At 38.4% G+C, this 18,867-nt stretch overlaps 2 protein-coding genes across 5 annotated transcripts in view; one reads left to right on the forward strand and one right to left on the reverse strand.

Moving 5' to 3' along the window:
• The window catches only part of PIGF (phosphatidylinositol glycan anchor biosynthesis class F), a 33,350-nt gene extending 28,098 nt beyond the window's left edge, over positions 1-5,252 (reverse strand). For 2 of the 4 annotated variants that reach the window (XM_049650231.1, XM_049650232.1), the window contains exons 1-4: positions 5,054-5,252; positions 3,082-3,330; positions 1,808-1,899; positions 233-349 (exon numbers count right to left, since the gene is read on the reverse strand). In XM_049650231.1, the coding sequence (XP_049506188.1) occupies positions 233-349; positions 1,808-1,899; positions 3,082-3,309 (437 nt within the window). In that variant the 5' untranslated portion in view covers positions 3,310-3,330; positions 5,054-5,252. The other 2 variants (XM_049650229.1, XM_049650230.1) reach the window with 2 other exon arrangements.
• A 56-nt stretch (positions 5,253-5,308) lies between these two features.
• On the forward strand, positions 5,309-15,447 carry CRIPT (CXXC repeat containing interactor of PDZ3 domain). Its single transcript, XM_049650240.1, has 5 exons — positions 5,309-5,407; positions 10,319-10,384; positions 11,128-11,182; positions 14,815-14,918; positions 15,252-15,447. The coding sequence occupies exons 1-5, from the start codon at positions 5,392-5,394 to the stop codon at positions 15,314-15,316; spliced, it is 306 nt and encodes a 101-aa protein (XP_049506197.1). The 5' UTR covers positions 5,309-5,391; the 3' UTR covers positions 15,317-15,447.
• The last annotated feature ends 3,420 nt before the right edge of the window (positions 15,448-18,867 follow it).

Consider the following 18,867-nt stretch of genomic DNA (forward strand, 5'->3'; position numbering starts at 1 on the left):
AGGAGAGCTGAACTTGCGAAAGTGGAAGGAGGAACCTGTAGTTCTCCTCAAATGCATACCACCTCTTGCCTGTCCCCAGTCCCCAAATGCAGTGGGCCCTTAAGGCATCCTTGAGAACCATACAGTGCTGAAAAACACTCATAAAACAATCAGCAAGCTGCCATGAATAGAAAAACACTAATTTTTAAAATGTAAAGTTTACTAATCACTAAAATGTAAAGTTAAAACTTACCCATTTCTACTGAAAACTCTCAGCCATGCTTTGATGTTTGGTCCTAACAAACACAAACAAGGTACAGTAGTAAAAGTAGACAAAATAACTGCAAATAAAAATGTTTCCAACACCAGCCTAGGAAAAAAAAAATCATTAATTTTTTAAAAAGCATTAAAGATTCATATACACACATAATCTTTGTTTCTTAAATACATTTAATATAAAAACATTTTCTTACACTTTACTTTGAAAGATAACACAAGTCCTACCAAAATGATAACTATAAAAAATGTATTGAAATGCAAGCTCTAAAAAACAATCTAGCAAGTATCTGGCTTTAAAGATAGAATTCAGAAGTGTTAAATGCCGTGTAATCCATACGACACTCCACTACGAGAAACCCCTTTTCTAGATAATTAACTTTCTTCCTGAATAGGCTCTGGAACTTTCTTTTGCAACCACTGGTTCAACTCTAGCTTGTACTGGAACCACACGGAAAGCTAGATAAACTAAAATTAGGGGGCTGCACCCCTGGAGTTTCTGAGACCTGATAATTTGCCTTTGATAAAATGCAGATGCTGCTGGTTTTAGAACCACTGCTCAAGACATTCATCCTACTCTAAAATGGATTAAAAAGAAACTACCATTTCTCATTACAAAGGTCTTATCCTCCCCTCTCTAGGAATTACCTGTGAATTTAGTGTGTATATAAAACTATACACATAACTATGTGTGCGTGCGTGTGTATCCCATGACTGGTTTCACCGTAATCATTAATCACTGCTAAATGAAGTTTCCCAATCCATGATGAACATATATAGGAAATATTAATGAATTGAGTTTTTTTAAAAAAACTGGTCAGCTCTGAAAAAGTTTTGAGTTAAATTTTGCCTTTAAACTATAAACATTAGCTTATTAAATAATTAAATGCAGGGATATATTGACTTTTCTTGAGAAAACAAACTCTTTTCAAGCACTTCAGAATCACATTTACTAAGAATTGATATGCTAACTGTAACTAATTTAGACATGTCATTATAGTAAATTCACTCACAAGTCCTAAGGTCCACACATTTATTGGTATAGTATAGTTTCTCATCTACCTCCCCACCCCCCACATGCAATGCAGTAATAGAAGGCTAGTTGATAGGAGCATTTAATGAATTATGTCATTCTACCATTTTTTAAAAGAATAACACTACTAAGGAAAGGCAATGATGTCAGTATCCTTCTGTGATCCAGTAATTAAACACCTGACAGTTCTTCTCTAATCACCAACAGATTTAGTCTTTGTTTAGTATTAGTAAGCGAGCATTTTAAAACATAATTGCCTTGGGGCGTCTGGGTGGCTCATTCGGTTGAGTGTCCGACTTTGGCTCAGGTCATGATCTTATGGTTCGTGAGTTCGAGCCCCATTTCGGGCTCTGTGCTGACAGCTCAGAGCCTGGAGCCTGCTTCGGATTCTGTGTCTCCCTCTCTCTCTGCCCCTCCCCCACTCACGCTCTGTCTGTCTCTCTCTCTCTCTCAAAAATAAACATTACAAAAAATTAAAAACAAAACATAATTGCCTGAAGGTAAAAATTTCACACTTACTCTATGAGTGGTGCTCCATACAGAACAAAAATTACATGAAAGAAGAAACATGACATAAGAAAGTAGATACAGCATTTCAAAAACCTGGTTACCTAAAAAAGAAATAAGAATGATTTAAAGACTCAAGACAATGCCTAGAGGACAGCAAATGCTTCCAATTTATCTACAAACACAACTTCTTCCCATGGGTGAAACAGCTGAATATTCTTTCCTTTGAGTAGCCTGAAGTCAGATCCCATGTCTGGCACACATTCAGGTGCATGGCCCTCTATATAGCTCCACACAACAGCCTACAAGTTACAAACCAACCTTCATATTCCACCCACCCAATCAGCACTAAAATCAAAAAGCATTTCTGTTCCTAGGGTATCGAGCTATGTTATTAATCAGTATTTATAAAATATTTACTGACAACAGGATGCTAGAATACAAAAAAACCCACACAGTCCTAATTATGTGATACATGAAATATTTGCAGAAAATAATAATAATTCTTTTCATTTAAAAACAAAATTCCTAAGAAAACTGTACCAATACTAAATTAATCCCTAAATCATATTCATGTTATTATATGATCCATTTGAAAAAAGACCTGCGTGTCCGCAAATCAGAGTGGGACCTACTTGATTTGAAGCTTAAAAAGATCTAATTATAAAACACATGTTGAGTTTTTTAATCACAGAGCAGTAAATGTGTTTTAAATTACCTAGGACAGCTTACATATAGTATTGGATAACGTTAAGTGAGGACTTTATTAAAGTAATAGTTAAGTGTTATACGCTAGTAAACATTTCAGAAAGTAGATTCTAACATCTGAAAATTCTAACACTGTTCAGTCAAGGAAGGCCATGTTTAAAACAAAGCTACCACAGAGGCTTTTTTTGTAATTTCTGAGAAACCCATTAAGTTTCTTTCAGAAATGCAAAAAAATAAATGAAAATAAACTAAAATGTCTTCTAAAGTTTAAAGATAGGACTACTGCATCATGTATCTATCTTCAATGGTGACTTAAAACATGACTATATAGGTTCACAATGCTATAGTATCCACTGAAGACACCCTAATTCCACAGCTGATGCATGGCTAGGATCTATCAAACATTGTAGGCAGCCTTCCAGCAATAATAGGCCACTGATTTTGGCGGCGGGGGGGGGGGGAAGCATGTCCTCTACTCACTGTAAATAACCCCATAATGACATGACTAATACTTCATTCTTTCATTAAAAGAAACACCATCTCTATCTAAAAATCAGTTATCAAGAAATAAGCCTTACCTTATATGATAATGAACTTCTTTTAGAGGATGCATTTGGTTTCACTACTAAATATAATACTAGATTGACGGCAGTTACAAAAACAGAACAGATGCACAACCATGTCAAGTGTGTTTCCAATATTGAGAAGTTCTCCAAGAAGAATGATGGAATGAAGATGCTTAGGATAATTGAAAATACGCATAAAAGATGAGTATACAGTAGTCTCTTGATATCAGTATCTTTCATGGTGTTTTCTTGAGTGGCTATCTAATGAAAAACAAATTAAGAAAAGAGCATATGCAATAATGACCTTTTCCATTGTTTAAATGCTCCAATGCCTAAAAGTATGTACCAATTTTCTATGTGCAATAATGTATTAGTTTCAGAGTATGAGAAGATGCATATGTATAAATTCACATGTAGAGTAATATGGTTCAAAAAGCTCTCAGAGGCTAAAAAGGACAAATTTACGAATATCTTAAACATTTGTAACTGGTTTCTGTCAAAGGGTCATGTCCTAGGCCCAATTAAGGGGTCTGGTTGTTTGGTTGTTGTTTTGTTTTTTCCCCAAAATCACAGAGGTGAAAACAACATGCATGGATTAATGATTTGCTCTTATTGGAAATATAACCTATGCGTTCTAAAAACCCCACGAATACACTCTGGCTAAACTGTAGGTATTCCTTTTTTAACCATTGTGGACCCCTGTCTAACCCCTGTCAGTAGTTCACACCTTCTGGCAAATGACAAGTGACGCCAAGTCACACCTGAATACTCAAATGGTGGCCAGTGTAATCAAGAAAGTTCAAAGAACATTATGCTAAACTAAGGCAGCCCAATGCTCCAGAAGTACCAAAATGACAGTGTCTGTTACAGGTGCTAGGTTCCAATCAAAACTAGAGCATAAATGGAAGGGAAAAAAAGTCTACTTTCTCTTTTTATAAAATACACATTATATGTCATATATATATAACAGAGCTTATACATAACATTGGCAAATGTTAAGCAAGGACTTTATTAAAGGTAATAGTCCACATGTTACATTGTGGTGAATATTCCAGAAAAACAAAAGGGCAAGGGCAGGCCTTATTCTAACAGCTCTGAGCTAATTCGCACTGTAATTTTCAAAGGCAAATAGTCTACTGATAAGGAAACAGGCTAGGACACTTTAGGAGGTACGTCCAAGGTCCCAAGCTCTCAAGCGCTAGAGCCATGTCAGTCTCACCTCTTTAATATAAAGATATACAAAGAAGGTGAAAAGGGAAAGTTTTGCATAGCTCCTACCCTCTGCCGGCTGAGGGGCGGGGCAGAGGATCTGGAATACAGGGTCTTAAGAGCTACCTCACTTCCTCGGGCATTTTTCTGGGCCACTCTCAGAATCCCAAATGACATGAGCAGATTTGGATCTAATACAGTGAGCAAGTACCCAAACTCAATGTTTACTGAATCAACGAACGAACAAAAAAGGAAGAGGATGGATTAAGTGCCCCTCCTGAGAAAGAAGCCCGGGGGGTGGACCTTGGCGAGCACGCGAGGACCCCCATAGGGCGCCCCTCGGGAGGCCACGGCCCTGGCCTCCGGCGTCTGACCTGGCCCGGGTCCGCAAGTATTGAGGCTGGAGAGAAAGCCTTTCTGGGCGGCTCGCATAGGAGCCTTCCCGGAAATCGCGGGACTGGTCTCTACAGCCCCACCCCAAACTCGGTCGCTGGGGACTCTGCCCAAGCCTCAGTCGGCGCGAGCGTGAGGAACGAGGAACAAGTTGAGAGGCATAATCAAAGAGCACCGGCGGGGAGACCAGGAGAAATGGAGGGTCACACACAGAAAGTCGACTCCAAAAGAGGGCCGGTCCATCAGGGCAGCCCCTGGGTCACTCCGGAAGGGTGGCGTCCGAAGGGATGGGGCACAGACGCTGACGGCCACATGGGCAGTTGGTGGGGGCTGCTTGCACCCCCCGGAGGCTCGCGTGCCGGGAGGGTTCGGCTTGGCTTACCTACTCTCCCGCCCGCGGAAGAGAAGCGGGAGTTACTACCTGCCACCATCAGGTACGACCCGCCGCCCTGACCTTCGCGCATGCGCAGGCCTGTGGGGGCGGAGACCCAAGATTGCACAGCCAATTGCAGAAGTGGAGGGGCGGGCAATGGGAGCAGCCTCGCTTCCCGCTGGCGTTTAATTCCTCCCGCGGCTTTTCAGGTGTGGGATAGGCGGGGCGTGGGGCGGAGGGGCCGGAAGTGGGTTTTCGTAACCCGGAAGGGGAATATTTTTCTGGCTATTGTGTTGATATTTTCAAGCTGCTGCAGTTTCTGTGGCCAAGGGAACCGTCGGGGAAGGATGGTGTGCGAAAAATGTGAGTTAAGAGGCCGCATCTTTGGGAGAAGGAGGCTAGGAGGAGCTAACTGGACTTCTTCGGGTCCTTGTCTTTTATTTTTCTTTCAGCCTCAGTTCTCGTGTTCCAGCCTCTGTCCTCTTACCCTTTTTGACCATTCCTGTCCCTCCCCAACGATCGTATAGTCGTTTTGCGTTCAGAGTGGTCTCAGTTTTGTAGACATTTGCGTATTTTCTTTGCCTTCCCCTCCAACCCGGGATCTTATCCCATACAGTTCTTGACTGGCTCCTTCGCCTTACAGACCCTCAGGGTTGGACTGGATCTTAAAAGTCCTAGAGTTGCCAGATTTAGCAGACATTTAAAAAGAGGAATACCTTTTTTCTAGAAGTATGTCCCATGCAATATTTGAGACCTGTCTTTGCGTGCTCTTCCTCACTACTGAAAGTACTTTTGACTGACTTTTAGGACATGACAGTACTGTTGTTTTGAAATTAAAACATTCGTTGTTTTGAAATTAAAAATTCACAGGGCATCCTATATTTTAACTAGCTACCCTAAGTTAGCATCCTATCCAATGGCTTAGATACTCTTTGCATGCATACCTGTGGTATTGAGGCAGGGTTCAGAAAGTCTCACTACCTTCAAAGCAGTCTGTGTAAATGTCACTAACTTTTAGAAAGGGCTTTCCACCCTGTAGTCGCCATCTGGTGATTCTAATGCAAACCCTTAAGGTTTCTAGAAAGTTTCTTACGATTTTTTGATATCCTAGACTGTCTATACGTTTTAAAACGGCTGTCATATCCCTAAGTCTTTTTATTCCTCAGCCTCTCTGGCTCCTCTAGGCAAGGTTTCAAGTCCTCTTATCTGTGTTAACATTAACATGATCAATTTTGTTTATATCCCCCCCCCAGTAGATAAAACTTTGAACACAGGCACCCATAATTTTGAATCACAGTTCTTATATTAGGTAAAAGAATAACCATGGGCAAGTTACCTAATATATCTTGGCCCCAGTTTCCTCATCTGAAAAATGAGAATAATACATAATTTATGGGGTTCAGATAATGTAGGTAAAGCCTGATATAAAAGTGCCTTCGCGTATACTCAAAAACTGGTTATTTCTATCATAACCCCCAGTATGTGGCACTGAGAATTAAACTCTCCTTCATTTTATGAGGGGTAAAGTGGAAATAATGTATCCATTTTTCTATGCTTTATATCATCATCTCACATTAAGCTTTAAAAAAATTGTTGACGGGTGCCTGGGTGGCTCAGTCAGTTAAGTGTCTGGCTCTTGATTTCAGCTTGGGTCATGATCTCACTGTTTGTGAGTTTGAGCCCCACATTGGGCTCTGCGCTAACAGTGTAGAGCCTGCTTGGGATTCTCTCTCTCCCCTCTCTCTCTGCCCCTACCCTACTTGTTCTCTCTTTCTCAAAATAAATAAACTTAAAAAAAATTTTTTAATTAAAAAAATAAAATAAAAAATTATTGCAATGTAATTGACATAGGTACAATTCACCCATTTAAAATATATCATTTTGTTATTTTTAGTATGTCCAGAGGGCTATGCAACCATCACCACTATCGATTTTAGAATATTTTCATCACTCTGAAAAGTACATTAAGCTTTTTGACATTGATGTCCTTTAATTCTACTCTATCCTGTACTTAAGCAGTTTTTTGGTTTTGCTTGTTTGAGTAAATATGGCTTACACATTTAGATTATGCACCTTCCGTGATACCTTTTCTCTCATGTAGTGTAGTTCTAAACATATAAATTTGTCTTTCTATGTAACTTGTGTTAATTCTGTACATTTTAGCTTTAGAGGACAGGTATGCTGCCTGGTTTAATTTGTGTGATATGCTTTACACCATAAGTGCTTTTTCCCAGGGAAACTAAGGATACTGAGCAAATTGTGAGAGTTAATTTCCTAAGGTACATAAAAATTTTGAGGACCCAGGACCTGATGTGGTATTAAAATAAATACACATAGTTGGTACTGGGACATGCTATGTGTTATAAAAGGCCGTTTGCTTTTCTACTTCCCTGCATGTCTGAGAGTCCAACTCTATTATTTCTTTGTTCTACTGCCTTTCTACCTTCTATACCATCTTACTCCTCAAATAAAATTATACTCTTTTTGGGGCGCTTGGGTAGCTCAGTCGGTTAAGCATCCAACATCGGCTCGTGGAGTCGAGCCTCACGTCCGGCTCTGTGCTGACAGCTCAGAGCCTGGAGCCTGCTTCGGACTCTGTGTCTCCCTCTCTCCCTTCCCCTCCCTGGCTCATGCTCTGTCTCTCTCTGTCTCTCAAAAATAAACAAACATTTAAAGAAAATTTTAAGTATACTCTTTTTATTACATATTTCTTATCCCCCATCTATCAACTCATTCCACTCACCCTATAAGTAAGCTCATATCTCTCCTATACATAAAGGTAGACTCTCAAGCAACTACCTAGCTCTCTCTTTGCCTTCACGGTAAATTTTTTGAAAGGCTTGGTTATTTTTGTTGCCTTCATATTTTGTTACTTCTTAGTGCTTTCCAAACTTTCGCTATGCCCCACTACTGGAAGAACTTTCAGAAGTTCACTGGAGGTCTCCTAAACACCAAATTGAAAGACCTTTCTCTCAGTGCTTGTCTATGCCTCTGACTTTGAAACTTGGTGTAGATTCTCTTTGAATTTACTTCTCCCAGTGCTTCTTTACTGTTATAATCTCCAAGTTTCCTTATTTTCCTTATCCCCTTAAAGCAGACGTTTCCCAGTGATCTATATCTGACCTTCTTTTGACTCTTTTTGGAGTTTTAAAGAACAGTTGACTCTTTGTTTTAGAAATATCTGGCTTCAAGTAGCAGATCCATGCCAATGAATGTCTAATCCACATCTCCAGCTGACTTCTCTCTAAACTAAGCACCAATAGAAAAATTTTCTCTAAACAATACTGGGACCCTCCATCTGGTTGTTACCTAATGGTTTAGTACTTCCAAGACTGAATGTGTCGTCCTGCTTCACAAACCGGTACCTTCTCTCCCATCATTTAATGGCATCACAATCCTCCCAGTCACCTATTGACAAAGCCTCGATCATCTCTCATTCATTCTCCTATCCCTTTGTGAACCTGCATCCAAACACTTGTATGCCCTGCTTATTTTACTCTCATTCAACAGCTCCGACTTTCCCTAGCCTTTCAAATACCCTAGCTGAGGTCTCCATCACTCTGAGTTAGACTAATATTATCCCCTACCAGCCCCTTTCCCCTCAAACCGTGCTCTTCCAGCCTTTGGCTCTTCTCAAAAATGTCCTGCATGCGTGTGAAGACCAGTAGGAAAAACTGCACAAATGAACCAGTTGGTACCACTAAAAGAGTATATTTCCTGATCTCCAAGATCTTTAATACTATGCATCAATCTTTTTTTACTTCTCTTTAGTCAGCCCCTCACCCTTTGTCTCTAGTGACTATTCCAAACTCTTCAGTGCCTTAAACTTCCCCCACCTTCATCTACCCCATCCTCTGTTGACAAATAGCTCCTTACAGGTATAAGAAAAGCGAGGTAATTAAATGGGAACATTCCCAACATTTCATCTTACTTTTACTATGCCCATAATCAGTTCTGCATCCATACCCATTTACTTCTTTCCCTTTATTTTTTCAAGGAAAATCCTATTTGTGTTCTTGTTGCCATCCCTCCCTGCCTTTTTCAGGTCCTTTATTTGTCTCTCTATCTTTTGGAATCTTTTAATCAGCTCCCCTTCCATATAAAAATGCTCAATTAAATCCTAACTCCACCTTCCATTCTTGCATTTTGTCACCTTTTCTTTTCATTCATGCAACAAGTATTATATTCCTACCAAATGCTAGATAGTAGGACCAAAGGGTAAGTATTTTGTCTTACTATCCTTCATCAGTATGCCAGGACATGGCTTAGAGTAATCACAACAGATATTTGAATTGAACCTAATATAAGTGTACTGTATCATTTCCCAAATTTAAAGCCTTTAATACATTCTCAGTGAGCAGAGAATAATTCTGGCTTTCTGTGTTTGGAGCCTGGCATTCAGGATGACGCTCTACAATGAGGTCCCAGCTTATCTTTCCAATTACATTTTCACTTACCTTCATTACTCTTTATCCAAACCAAAATACTTTGCATGCCCATGAGCTTCCCATGCCTTTCCTCGGGATACGTCCTTTTTCTAGTTTGCCTTCATCCTCTCTTCTTTTTCTTCCCAAGCCCATTGTAACATGCAGACACTCTCTCTACTGCCTTCTCCAGAAACCCCTGGACTTCCCTAGCCAAGGTTATTTCTTCCTTCATGGTATTTCTTCTGGTGCTTAAGTTGTCAATTACTATGCTTTTTGTTTTCTAGCTTACATTTTGGTTTGAATGGTTCTTTTTCAGGGGTATCTACCCCCTTTAAGAACCTGGAAAAGCTATGGACTCTTACAAGAAGAAAAATGGATATACAGTAGTTTGGTATACAACTTCACCTTGTTCATTTGTCTTCTGAGGTCTACCCCTGGAGCCCAGGTTAAGGATTACTATTGAAGAAAATAGCATGTTGTAGGTTCCTTGAAAGTAGAGCTTTATCTAAATTACCATTTTATTTTTCTCTAAACTTTGCATAGTGGTTTATGTATCTTAAGTGCTTAGTATGTTTATGGAATAAATAGATCTATCAGATTTGTTTAAAGTATACAGGTACAGGGAAAGCCTATCATAAGCCATTGTGCTGTACAGATTTTACTGAGAGTCAGTTATCCATTATCCACAGCTAGTAACTTCAGTCTCAGTTCATAGCCCCTACCCCAGCATGAAAAGTCTCCGACTGTAATAAGATAGTTGATACCATTGTGAACTTTAGGCACAAAGTAGTGTATTTATTAGACAGTAAATCCTAATTCCCCTTACTGTACTATCTTGTTATAACAGGTGAAAAGAAACTTGGTACTGTTATCACTCCAGACACATGGAAAGATGGTGCAAGGAATACCACAGGTATTTTTCCTTTTTAGAAAATAGAAGTTGAATCAAATATTTCCCGTGACTGATGTTTTAGCCTTTACACTATTTGTAAAAGGAAATGTTTTGTGCACAAAGTATTTCATCTGTTAAATATTAAAAAACTCTAGATCCCCCCCAACAATTTAATATCTTCTTCTATTTAGTTTTCTTGGTTACATGTTAGAGGTTCCTAATCTATGAGGTAAGAGATAGCAAAATCATTAAATGATTTTCAACCAATGAGTATATCAGAGTAATTGATTTGATTCAGCTTTATTAGAGTATATATTTAATTCCCCCTTTCTTCACCTGACTTTTATATTCTTAAATCATTTACACTGTTTTCACTTTCATATCATTATATACAGTTAAGATGTTTACAAAGGGAAAGAAAAGAAACACTTATACTCTATTCAGGGTCAGTGGCACCAAAGTAATGGCTTCTAGATTTTACAATAGATAAATTAAATGCAGACCCGTTCCTAAAGTCCTGTTTTGAGTCTGAGAAATAAAATGATGATCCAGAATTTTATTGTTTCATCATAAATGTTTCCTTTTTAAGTGGTGTCTTAAAAACATGGCTATTAAATGAAGATTTTGAAAATGTTGATATTGGCTAGTCTATTGGTAGGAGGTCTAAGAATGAACTCTTTAACAAATTGTTAAGTGGTAAATGTACATGTTACAGTAAAATGTGCAGAAATAACCCACTAAAATATGTGTATATTTTGATATAGAAAGTGGTGGAAGAAAGCTGAATGAAAATAAAGCTTTAACTTCAAAAAAAGCAAGGTAGGTAAAGGAGCAGCTACATCGTGGAGACATAACTTTCCATTCTTTTTAGTCTTAAGCATACTGAACTTGGTGTGTATCATTCTGTCGTGATTTAAACAGAGTCAGGTACCAGCATGCAAAGCCAAGCTATTTGTTATAACCTGCCAGTTTCACCCTGATCCTCCCCACTCTATCAATTTGTGAAGATGTTACTGCTCTTTTTTACCAGAAAACATGACTTTTATTTCATCTCATTCTTTTTCTTTTCTGCTCTTTTCTTTTCTTTTCAAAACGATGGTTTGTGGCCTTACCCCCCCTAAAACTACTTTGCAGTTTCATTCAAGTGCTTCAGTGTGGTATGCAATAATACTGCCTGGTTTGTGTTTACTGTACGTTATTTCATCTAGATCTTCATTATTGTACAAATTGGAGGCAATAGAGAGATGTGGACAGATCAGAAGCTCTGAAGTCAGACCTAAATTTGTATTTAGACTCTGTCACTCTCTTGCTCTGAGACCTTAAGGAAGTTAAGCCAGTTTCTCGACTTCTCTGAACTTTATTTTTTCATCTAAGAGTGGAGATAAAAATGTCTCCTACCCTAAAAACCACTTTTTGACACCATGCTTTATTATTCCCAGTCTTAAAAATTCCATGAACTCTTCCAGCTGCCATCCCATTTCCTTGCTTCCCTTCACAGCAAAAGTTTTCAAAAGCCTTAGGCTTTCTCAATGTCTATAAGTTCCATTCTCAACTTCTGCCACTCCGGTCAGGTCTTCAGCCCCATCAATCCCTACAGCTGCTCTCACCTAATGGCAGCAGGATCACACCTAATGACCACTTCTCTATTCTTATCTCGATTAACCTTTCAACAACTCTCATTTTTGCAACCTGCTATTCTCTCTCTTTTTTTCTTCTCTTCTCTTCTCTTCTCTTCTCTTCTCTTCTCTTTTCTTCTCTTTTCTCTTCTTTTCTTTTCGTAAGCTCTACCTCCAGTGTGGGTCTGAACTCACAGCCCCAGGATCAGGACTCGCATGCTCCACTGACTGAGCCAGCCAGGCACCCCTGCAACCTTGTATTCTCTTGGCTCTGGGGTACCACCCTCTTTTCTCCTCCCAACTCACCCGTTCCTTCTCAGTCAAGTGCCTCTGGACTCAATCCTAGACCTTTCTCTTTTTTTTTCTATTTACAAATATATAATCTTTCCTCAAGTGACTTTAGTCCAATGACTTGAAATTCAAACTGTATGTTAATAACTCAGATCTATATCTCCTGTCCTGACTTCTCCTTTGAGCTCCAAACATATATCCAACTGCCTACTCGTCTTACCAATTTGATGTCTCATAGGCAACCTCTTGGTCCTTGTCTTCTAATCAGAGTCTTATTGCACCACTGTCCCGTCCAGTTGTGCAAACCAAAGAGCGAGAATTCTGCACATTTTCCTCACTTCCCTTTCATCAGTAAATTCTTTAGTTCTACCAGCAAAATATAACCTGAATAGGCTTGCTTCACTGCTGTTACCCTGTTCCAAACCACTGTTATTTGGTAGATGCTGTAGTAACTTTGTATCTTTCTGCTTCCACTCTAGTTCCCTATAATTCAGTCTCATAGTAACCAGAGCAGTCCTTTAAAAGGCACATAAGTGCTTTTCTCAGAACCATGCATTGCTTTTCTTTTCACATAGAATATAATCTAGGCCCCCTTCCACCTTCTAACAAGGTTCTCCATGATCTGGCCCCTCCCACCTCTCTGACTTCCAGTTGGACTACTCCTGCATCAGACAGGCCAAGCCCACTCCCATTGGCAGAGGTTTATGTTTGTTGCTCCCTCCTCCTAGAGCTCATCCTGCAGAGTTCACATAGCTGGCACCTTGTTGTTGCCAGGATCTAGCTGAAATGTCACCTCCTAAGGGTGGGTCCCTAACCAGCATCTGAATTAATGTCTTCCCCTCCTTCTCCTCATGTCTGCCACAGTGTCCTGTTTGAATTTTCTCTACAGTGTGTATCACTATCTGAAAACCATGTTTGTTCCTTTAGTTATTGTCTGTCTCCTCACTACAATGTCAGCTTGAGAGGGTAGAGGCTTTAGACAAAGTCAAGCTCATTTTTGGTATGTAAAACAGTAACAGGCACATAGTAGGCACTCATGTATATTTGCTGAAAGAATTAATACCTATTTCATGACATTGTCCCAAGGATTAGAAATAATAATAACGATAATGATAATAATAATAATGAAGCTTTTACTACCTGCAGTGCCTGGCACATAATGGTGCTTATTAAATAATGGATATAAAACAGCATAATAGATTTAATCTTCAGTAGAGCATCTCACTAAGTATTGCTCTGACTTATTGATGTCTTCTAAGACAGTTCAGTTATTATTAACTAAGTTGTAATTTTTACAGACTATACAGTTTCAGATACTTCCAGTTACTTTTTGCTCCCAGCCTTACTCCAATATCATTAATAAATAGCTATTATTTTTGGATACTCTAAATATCTCGCTTTGGAAAGTGTACCATTATATTGCATTGAATCTAAGATACCAAAATTTAGAAGATGTATCATTACTTTAATAAAGAAAAAGCTCTGCCATGAATTGTAAGATGTCAGACATATTAAAATGTGCATTTTAGGATTAAATACGGTTTTAAACAAAAGTAATCTCTAGACATACGGATGCAAACAAATCGAGCCTTATTAAAAAGAGGAATAGTGTCTATGCTATCTTCCTTTGTGCAGAGTAAGGTGACATTCTTTTCTTTTTTTGGTTTGGAAAAATTAACCTTTGAAAATAAGCTGTTGTGCCCCAAGAGAAGAAACCAGGTCTAGGACAGTGTTGGTATTCAGTACGTGGGTATTGTTACAAAAGTTACAGCCAGTTTAGGGGGAATTATTTTCTACTCCAGCTGCTGTAAAATGGCATTTTTATATAGCGGAAACTCTTCTATGCAAAGGGATTGGATCAATTACTTGAAAATGTCAGCTAAAATAGGCAATCATTAAAAGATACACATACCTTACTGTAAGTCATGGCACATGACGTGTACATGCATTCATCAGTCATCTGGCACTGAGACAGGCCTTTTGAGTATGAGTCAACTGATAAGAGTTCTTCATCATTTTCCTCACATAAATCATAACCAGAACGCGCATTTCCGGTATCAAAGTAGAGCAAGAACTGACAACTTGTAAAGTGCCAAGTCCTTCCACTTATGATTTTGCCTGTATTTGGAAGTTGTCTCACCTAATTCAATGGCAGTTCAGTGATTCACATTTATCTAGCCATCCTAAAGCATTCTCATAGTCTTTCATAGAATTGGTCACTTTTTGCACCCACATTTCATCAGTTTCCATAATATTTAACTATATCATACAAATAGATTGGCAAATACAACTCGTAGAAACAGGCTTGGGATTAAGTACAACTGATAAGTGGTTTAGAAGCATGCAACTCACATGGAAGGGGTAGGGTTGTGCAGGAGCAGTGAGAGAGGGTAGCTGGTTGCAAGTGTGCTGTGCCTATCAACTGTAAAGTTTGACAGAGGGAACAAAGCATGGATTAATCCCATTTGTTGCCTAAAGGAAGTCATTTAACTGTTTCTTTTCTATTTTACATTTTTCTTTCTTTAAAAAAAAAAACAACTCTAGATTCGATCCATATGGAAAGAATAAGTTCTCTACTTGCAGAATTTGTAAAAGTTCTGTACATCAGCCGGGTTCCCATTACTGCCAGGGCTGTGCCTACAAAAAGGGTAAGTTTCTTTCAATACCGTTTTTCTGTTCATATCCAGCCTACTTTTGGCACTGACTTAGATAGCATAGAAAAGGAGTACCCTTTCATAGTTTCAGGGATCGATCCTGTTAATCAAGTGCTCTTTTTTCTAAGGCAAGATGACACTTAGAACCTGGTTCATAGTTTCAAGTCCGTGCTTGCTTTTTTCTCTTCTCTGATGCTGTTAAATTATGTTTTAAGCCTCAGGAGTGACTTAAATAAACCAAAGTGTTAATAGTAGGTATTTGATTGGTATTATGAGTTGGTATTATGATTTGATTGCTTACATGTTTTGTTTGTTTGTTTGTTTTAGGCATCTGTGCAATGTGTGGAAAAAAGGTTTTGGATACCAAAAACTACAAGCAAACGTCTGTGTAGATGTGTCAATGACGTTTCTGGCTTTCTATGTGATTTTACTTTTTGCTTTGAATTTCCAAGGCATAACATAGATGTTCAAGTTGAAAATAACACATTTTAAGACAGTTAATATTAAACCGTTGATTACCTGATCAGTATTTTTATTTTGCTTTCAAGAATTTCTAAACAACAGTGTAACTAGTTTTCTGCCTTAGTTCTTTTTCTCACAAGCGTCTTGTTGAATTAGCGTAAGTGGCAAATTTAATGAAAAATATTTTCCCAGTTCTCTATATGCTTTTTATTTATCATTATTCATATAATTCTGTTCTTCACCCTCTACTTTATTTATAGATATTACAGAAGTGAGAAGGAGATTACTGATTGATATTTTGCTCTGAATTTTTCATCAGACTTGTAACTCTTCCCTCACTCCCTTCTTGGTTGCATGGTTCTTAGAATGAGCAGTCTCTTTATTAATTGTAAGTTCACAGGGCATTGAAACATCTGAGACCATTATTGCCGAATCGTTCCTTAGTAATTAGCCCAGACCCCAGTCGTAAGTTGTAGTTATGATACTTTTTATTTGTTCTTGATGCCAAAGTGCCAGTCCCTTTCCTATGAGAATACAAGGGTCAGCCCATGTATGTCCAAATGAACACACTGGATTTCAGAAAAATACGGGTTATGCACATTACCTTGAATTGGAACAGTCACGAAAGCCAAAACAACAGTGTTTGTCCATGGTAGTGTGTAACAAATGAGTTACTACTCTTTAGGAAGGCTCCTTGAAGCAAAAACCAATTCCTTCTCTCCCCACCCCCAAAAATAAATAGAACAAAACCAACATTTTGACTCTTTTTTTATATATAACATAGACTGCTAAAAGACTACGTTGAGGTTCAGACAAAGATTTTTCTTATGCTGCCTTCAAAGGTTTTGGACTTCTGCTTTTGAAGCCTGCAGCCTTCTGTGGGAAACCAAAATCCTACTCCCTAGCGCCAAGTGCAGTATGTGAACATAAATATCACTATAAAATATGTAGGAGAGAGAACATGATACACATGGTGTAGATACTACATTTCTATTTGCTTTAAAATTATTGCGGAAAATATTTAAAATTTTAACCATTTAATTTATCTGTAAGGTTTTTAACACAGTGTTTTTCTAGGATATGTTGTTATCCCGAAAGATCACAAAGGTGATACAAAATATAATAAAAAAGCTCTGAGAGCAAGAAATATCTTCTCACATTTTAATCAATTAGGGATTTTTCATTAAATCAACACAAGGGGCCCATAATAGGATCAAGTTAAAGAGCAGCCCAGATCCGTTAAAAATTGGGTTGGTCGACTTTGGGAAAGTACATTTCTCAGGTATCAGCTGGGATCTTGACTTCCACAACTCACATTTCACATTCGTGTCTTGCATAACTTCCTTCCATAAATGACCTACTGGCCAGACTCAGGTTCTTCTATGAAGATTTTTGTTAATGTTACACCTCAGAATAGATGATAAGTATTATAAGTCTTCATATTGTTGAAATAATAATATGACTGCCATAAGTTGAATAAATGTTGGGGCACCTGGATGGCTCAGTTGGTTAAGTGTCCTAACTTGGTTTCAGCTCAGGTCATGATCTCAGGATTCATAAGATTGAGCCCCACATCAGCCTCTGTGCTGAGAGCATGAAGCCTGCTTAGGATTCTCTCTTTCCTCTCTCTGTCCCTCCCTACCCTCAAAGTAAATATATATATTTTTTAATTGAATAAAAGTTTTAAGTGAGAAGGAAAATCCCAAAACAAAACATGAGCATAAACTATTTTTTAGAGGAGACTGGGTGGCTCAGTCCATTGAGTGTCTGACTAAGGCTCAGGTCATGATCTCATAGTCCGTGAGTTCGAGCCCCATATAAGGCTCTCTGCTGTCAGCACAGAGCCTTCTTCAGATCCTCTGTCTTCCTCTCTCTCTGCCAGCCTGCCCCACTTGCATTCTCTTTCTCAAAAATAAAACATTTAAAAAATAATTTAAATAAAAATATTTTAAAATATTTTTTTAAATAAGGCATAAAAAGAGGCGCCTGGGTGGCTCAGTCGGTTGAACATCTGATTTTGGCTCAGGTCCCGATCTCACGGTCTGTGAGTTTGAGCCCTGCGTCAGGCTGTGCTGACAGCTCAGAGCCTGGAGCCTGCTTCGGATTCTGTGTCTCCCTCTCTCTCTGCCCCTCCCCCGCTCCCGGTCTGTCTCTCTCTCTCTCTGTCAAAAATAAATAAACATTAAAAAAAAATAAGGCATAAAAACAAACTATAAGATGACAGAATTAAGGCCAAACAGCTTTTATCAAAGTAAATGTAAAAATGATGAAATAATGTATTTCTTAAATCTCAGATTGTATTTAAAATATGCGTAGTAGAAATAGCTTAAATACCAATAGAATACCTTTATGTACATTCATTCATAGAATATGAATGTGAAATGAAAAAGTGATGTGAAGAATTACACATGTCCATAAGCTTGTGTGCACATACCAAAAACATCTGAGAGCAATTAGTACTGTTTTCTCTGTGGAGTGGCACAGAAGGTTGAGAAAAGAGAGACTTAACCCTTTTACCCTAATGGCAACTACCTACCACATTTTAGTTTCTACTTCCCTTACATGGGGGAACAAGAGACTTCTAGTTATATATCCTAGAAATATATATATTTACATGCACATATAGGTATATGTTCTGAGAATTTTAAGAAGAAAAAGCATATGTTCTCCATTTGACTTCATTTTTAATGTTTCTCGTGTTCGGTTTACCATTTTCTATCTCTTGTTATATTTTTTTTTCTTGGCCAATTCGAGAATACATTGCAGACATACCTTTTCACCTTTAATGTTACATATGCACTTCATAAGAACAAACATACTAAGTACAGTTATCAAATTCAGGAATTTAACATTGATAGGATGCTTTCATTTAATCTACAGCCCCTATCTCACTTTCAGTTGCTCCACTGATATTTTTTTTGCAGCTTCAGAATCTAGTTCAGGATCATATGTTAGATTATCATGATTCTGTCATTTGGAACAGTTCAGTAGCTTTTGTCTTTGGTACTACAAGTGTCAATACACTGATGAATACAGGACAGTTAAAGTATAGATTATCCTTCAGTTTGGATTTTTTTTGATGTTTCCTTGTGTTAAATGTGGGTTATGCAGTGTGAGCTGAAATACTATGAGTGATGTGTCCTCCCAGTGTCACATCCAGACTCACAAAATATCCCTTTGCCCATATTGGTGTCCATTTTGATCACTTGGGTAAGATGTCACCCATTTTCTCCACTGTATAGTTACTATTTTTCCTTTTGCACTTAGTTGATAATTTGTGAGGAGAAATTTTTTTTTCAAGTTTATTTATTTATTTTGAGCAGGGGGAGGGGCAGAGAGAAAGGGAGAGAGAGAATCCCAAGCACGCTCTGCCTTACTGGGGTTCAGTCTCATGAACCGTGAGATCATGACCTGAGCTGAAATCGAGAGTCAGATGTTTAACCGACTGAGCCATGCAGGCACCCCAAGAAACTTTTGAGAC

The sequence above is a fragment of the Panthera uncia genome (genome assembly GCF_023721935.1).
Source record: "Panthera uncia isolate 11264 chromosome A3 unlocalized genomic scaffold, Puncia_PCG_1.0 HiC_scaffold_11, whole genome shotgun sequence".
Classification (NCBI taxonomy): Eukaryota; Metazoa; Chordata; class Mammalia; order Carnivora; family Felidae; genus Panthera; species Panthera uncia.

What these genes read in the sequence shown, in the direction of transcription:
- CRIPT (XM_049650240.1), top strand. An exon ending in TGGTGCAAGGAATACCACAG is followed by an intron (nt 10,385 to 11,127) that starts GTATTTTTCCTT and finishes ATTTTGATATAG; the next exon opens with AAAGTGGTGGAAGAAAGCTG. An exon ending in TTAACTTCAAAAAAAGCAAG is followed by an intron (nt 11,183 to 14,814) that starts GTAGGTAAAGGA and finishes AAACAACTCTAG; the next exon opens with ATTCGATCCATATGGAAAGA.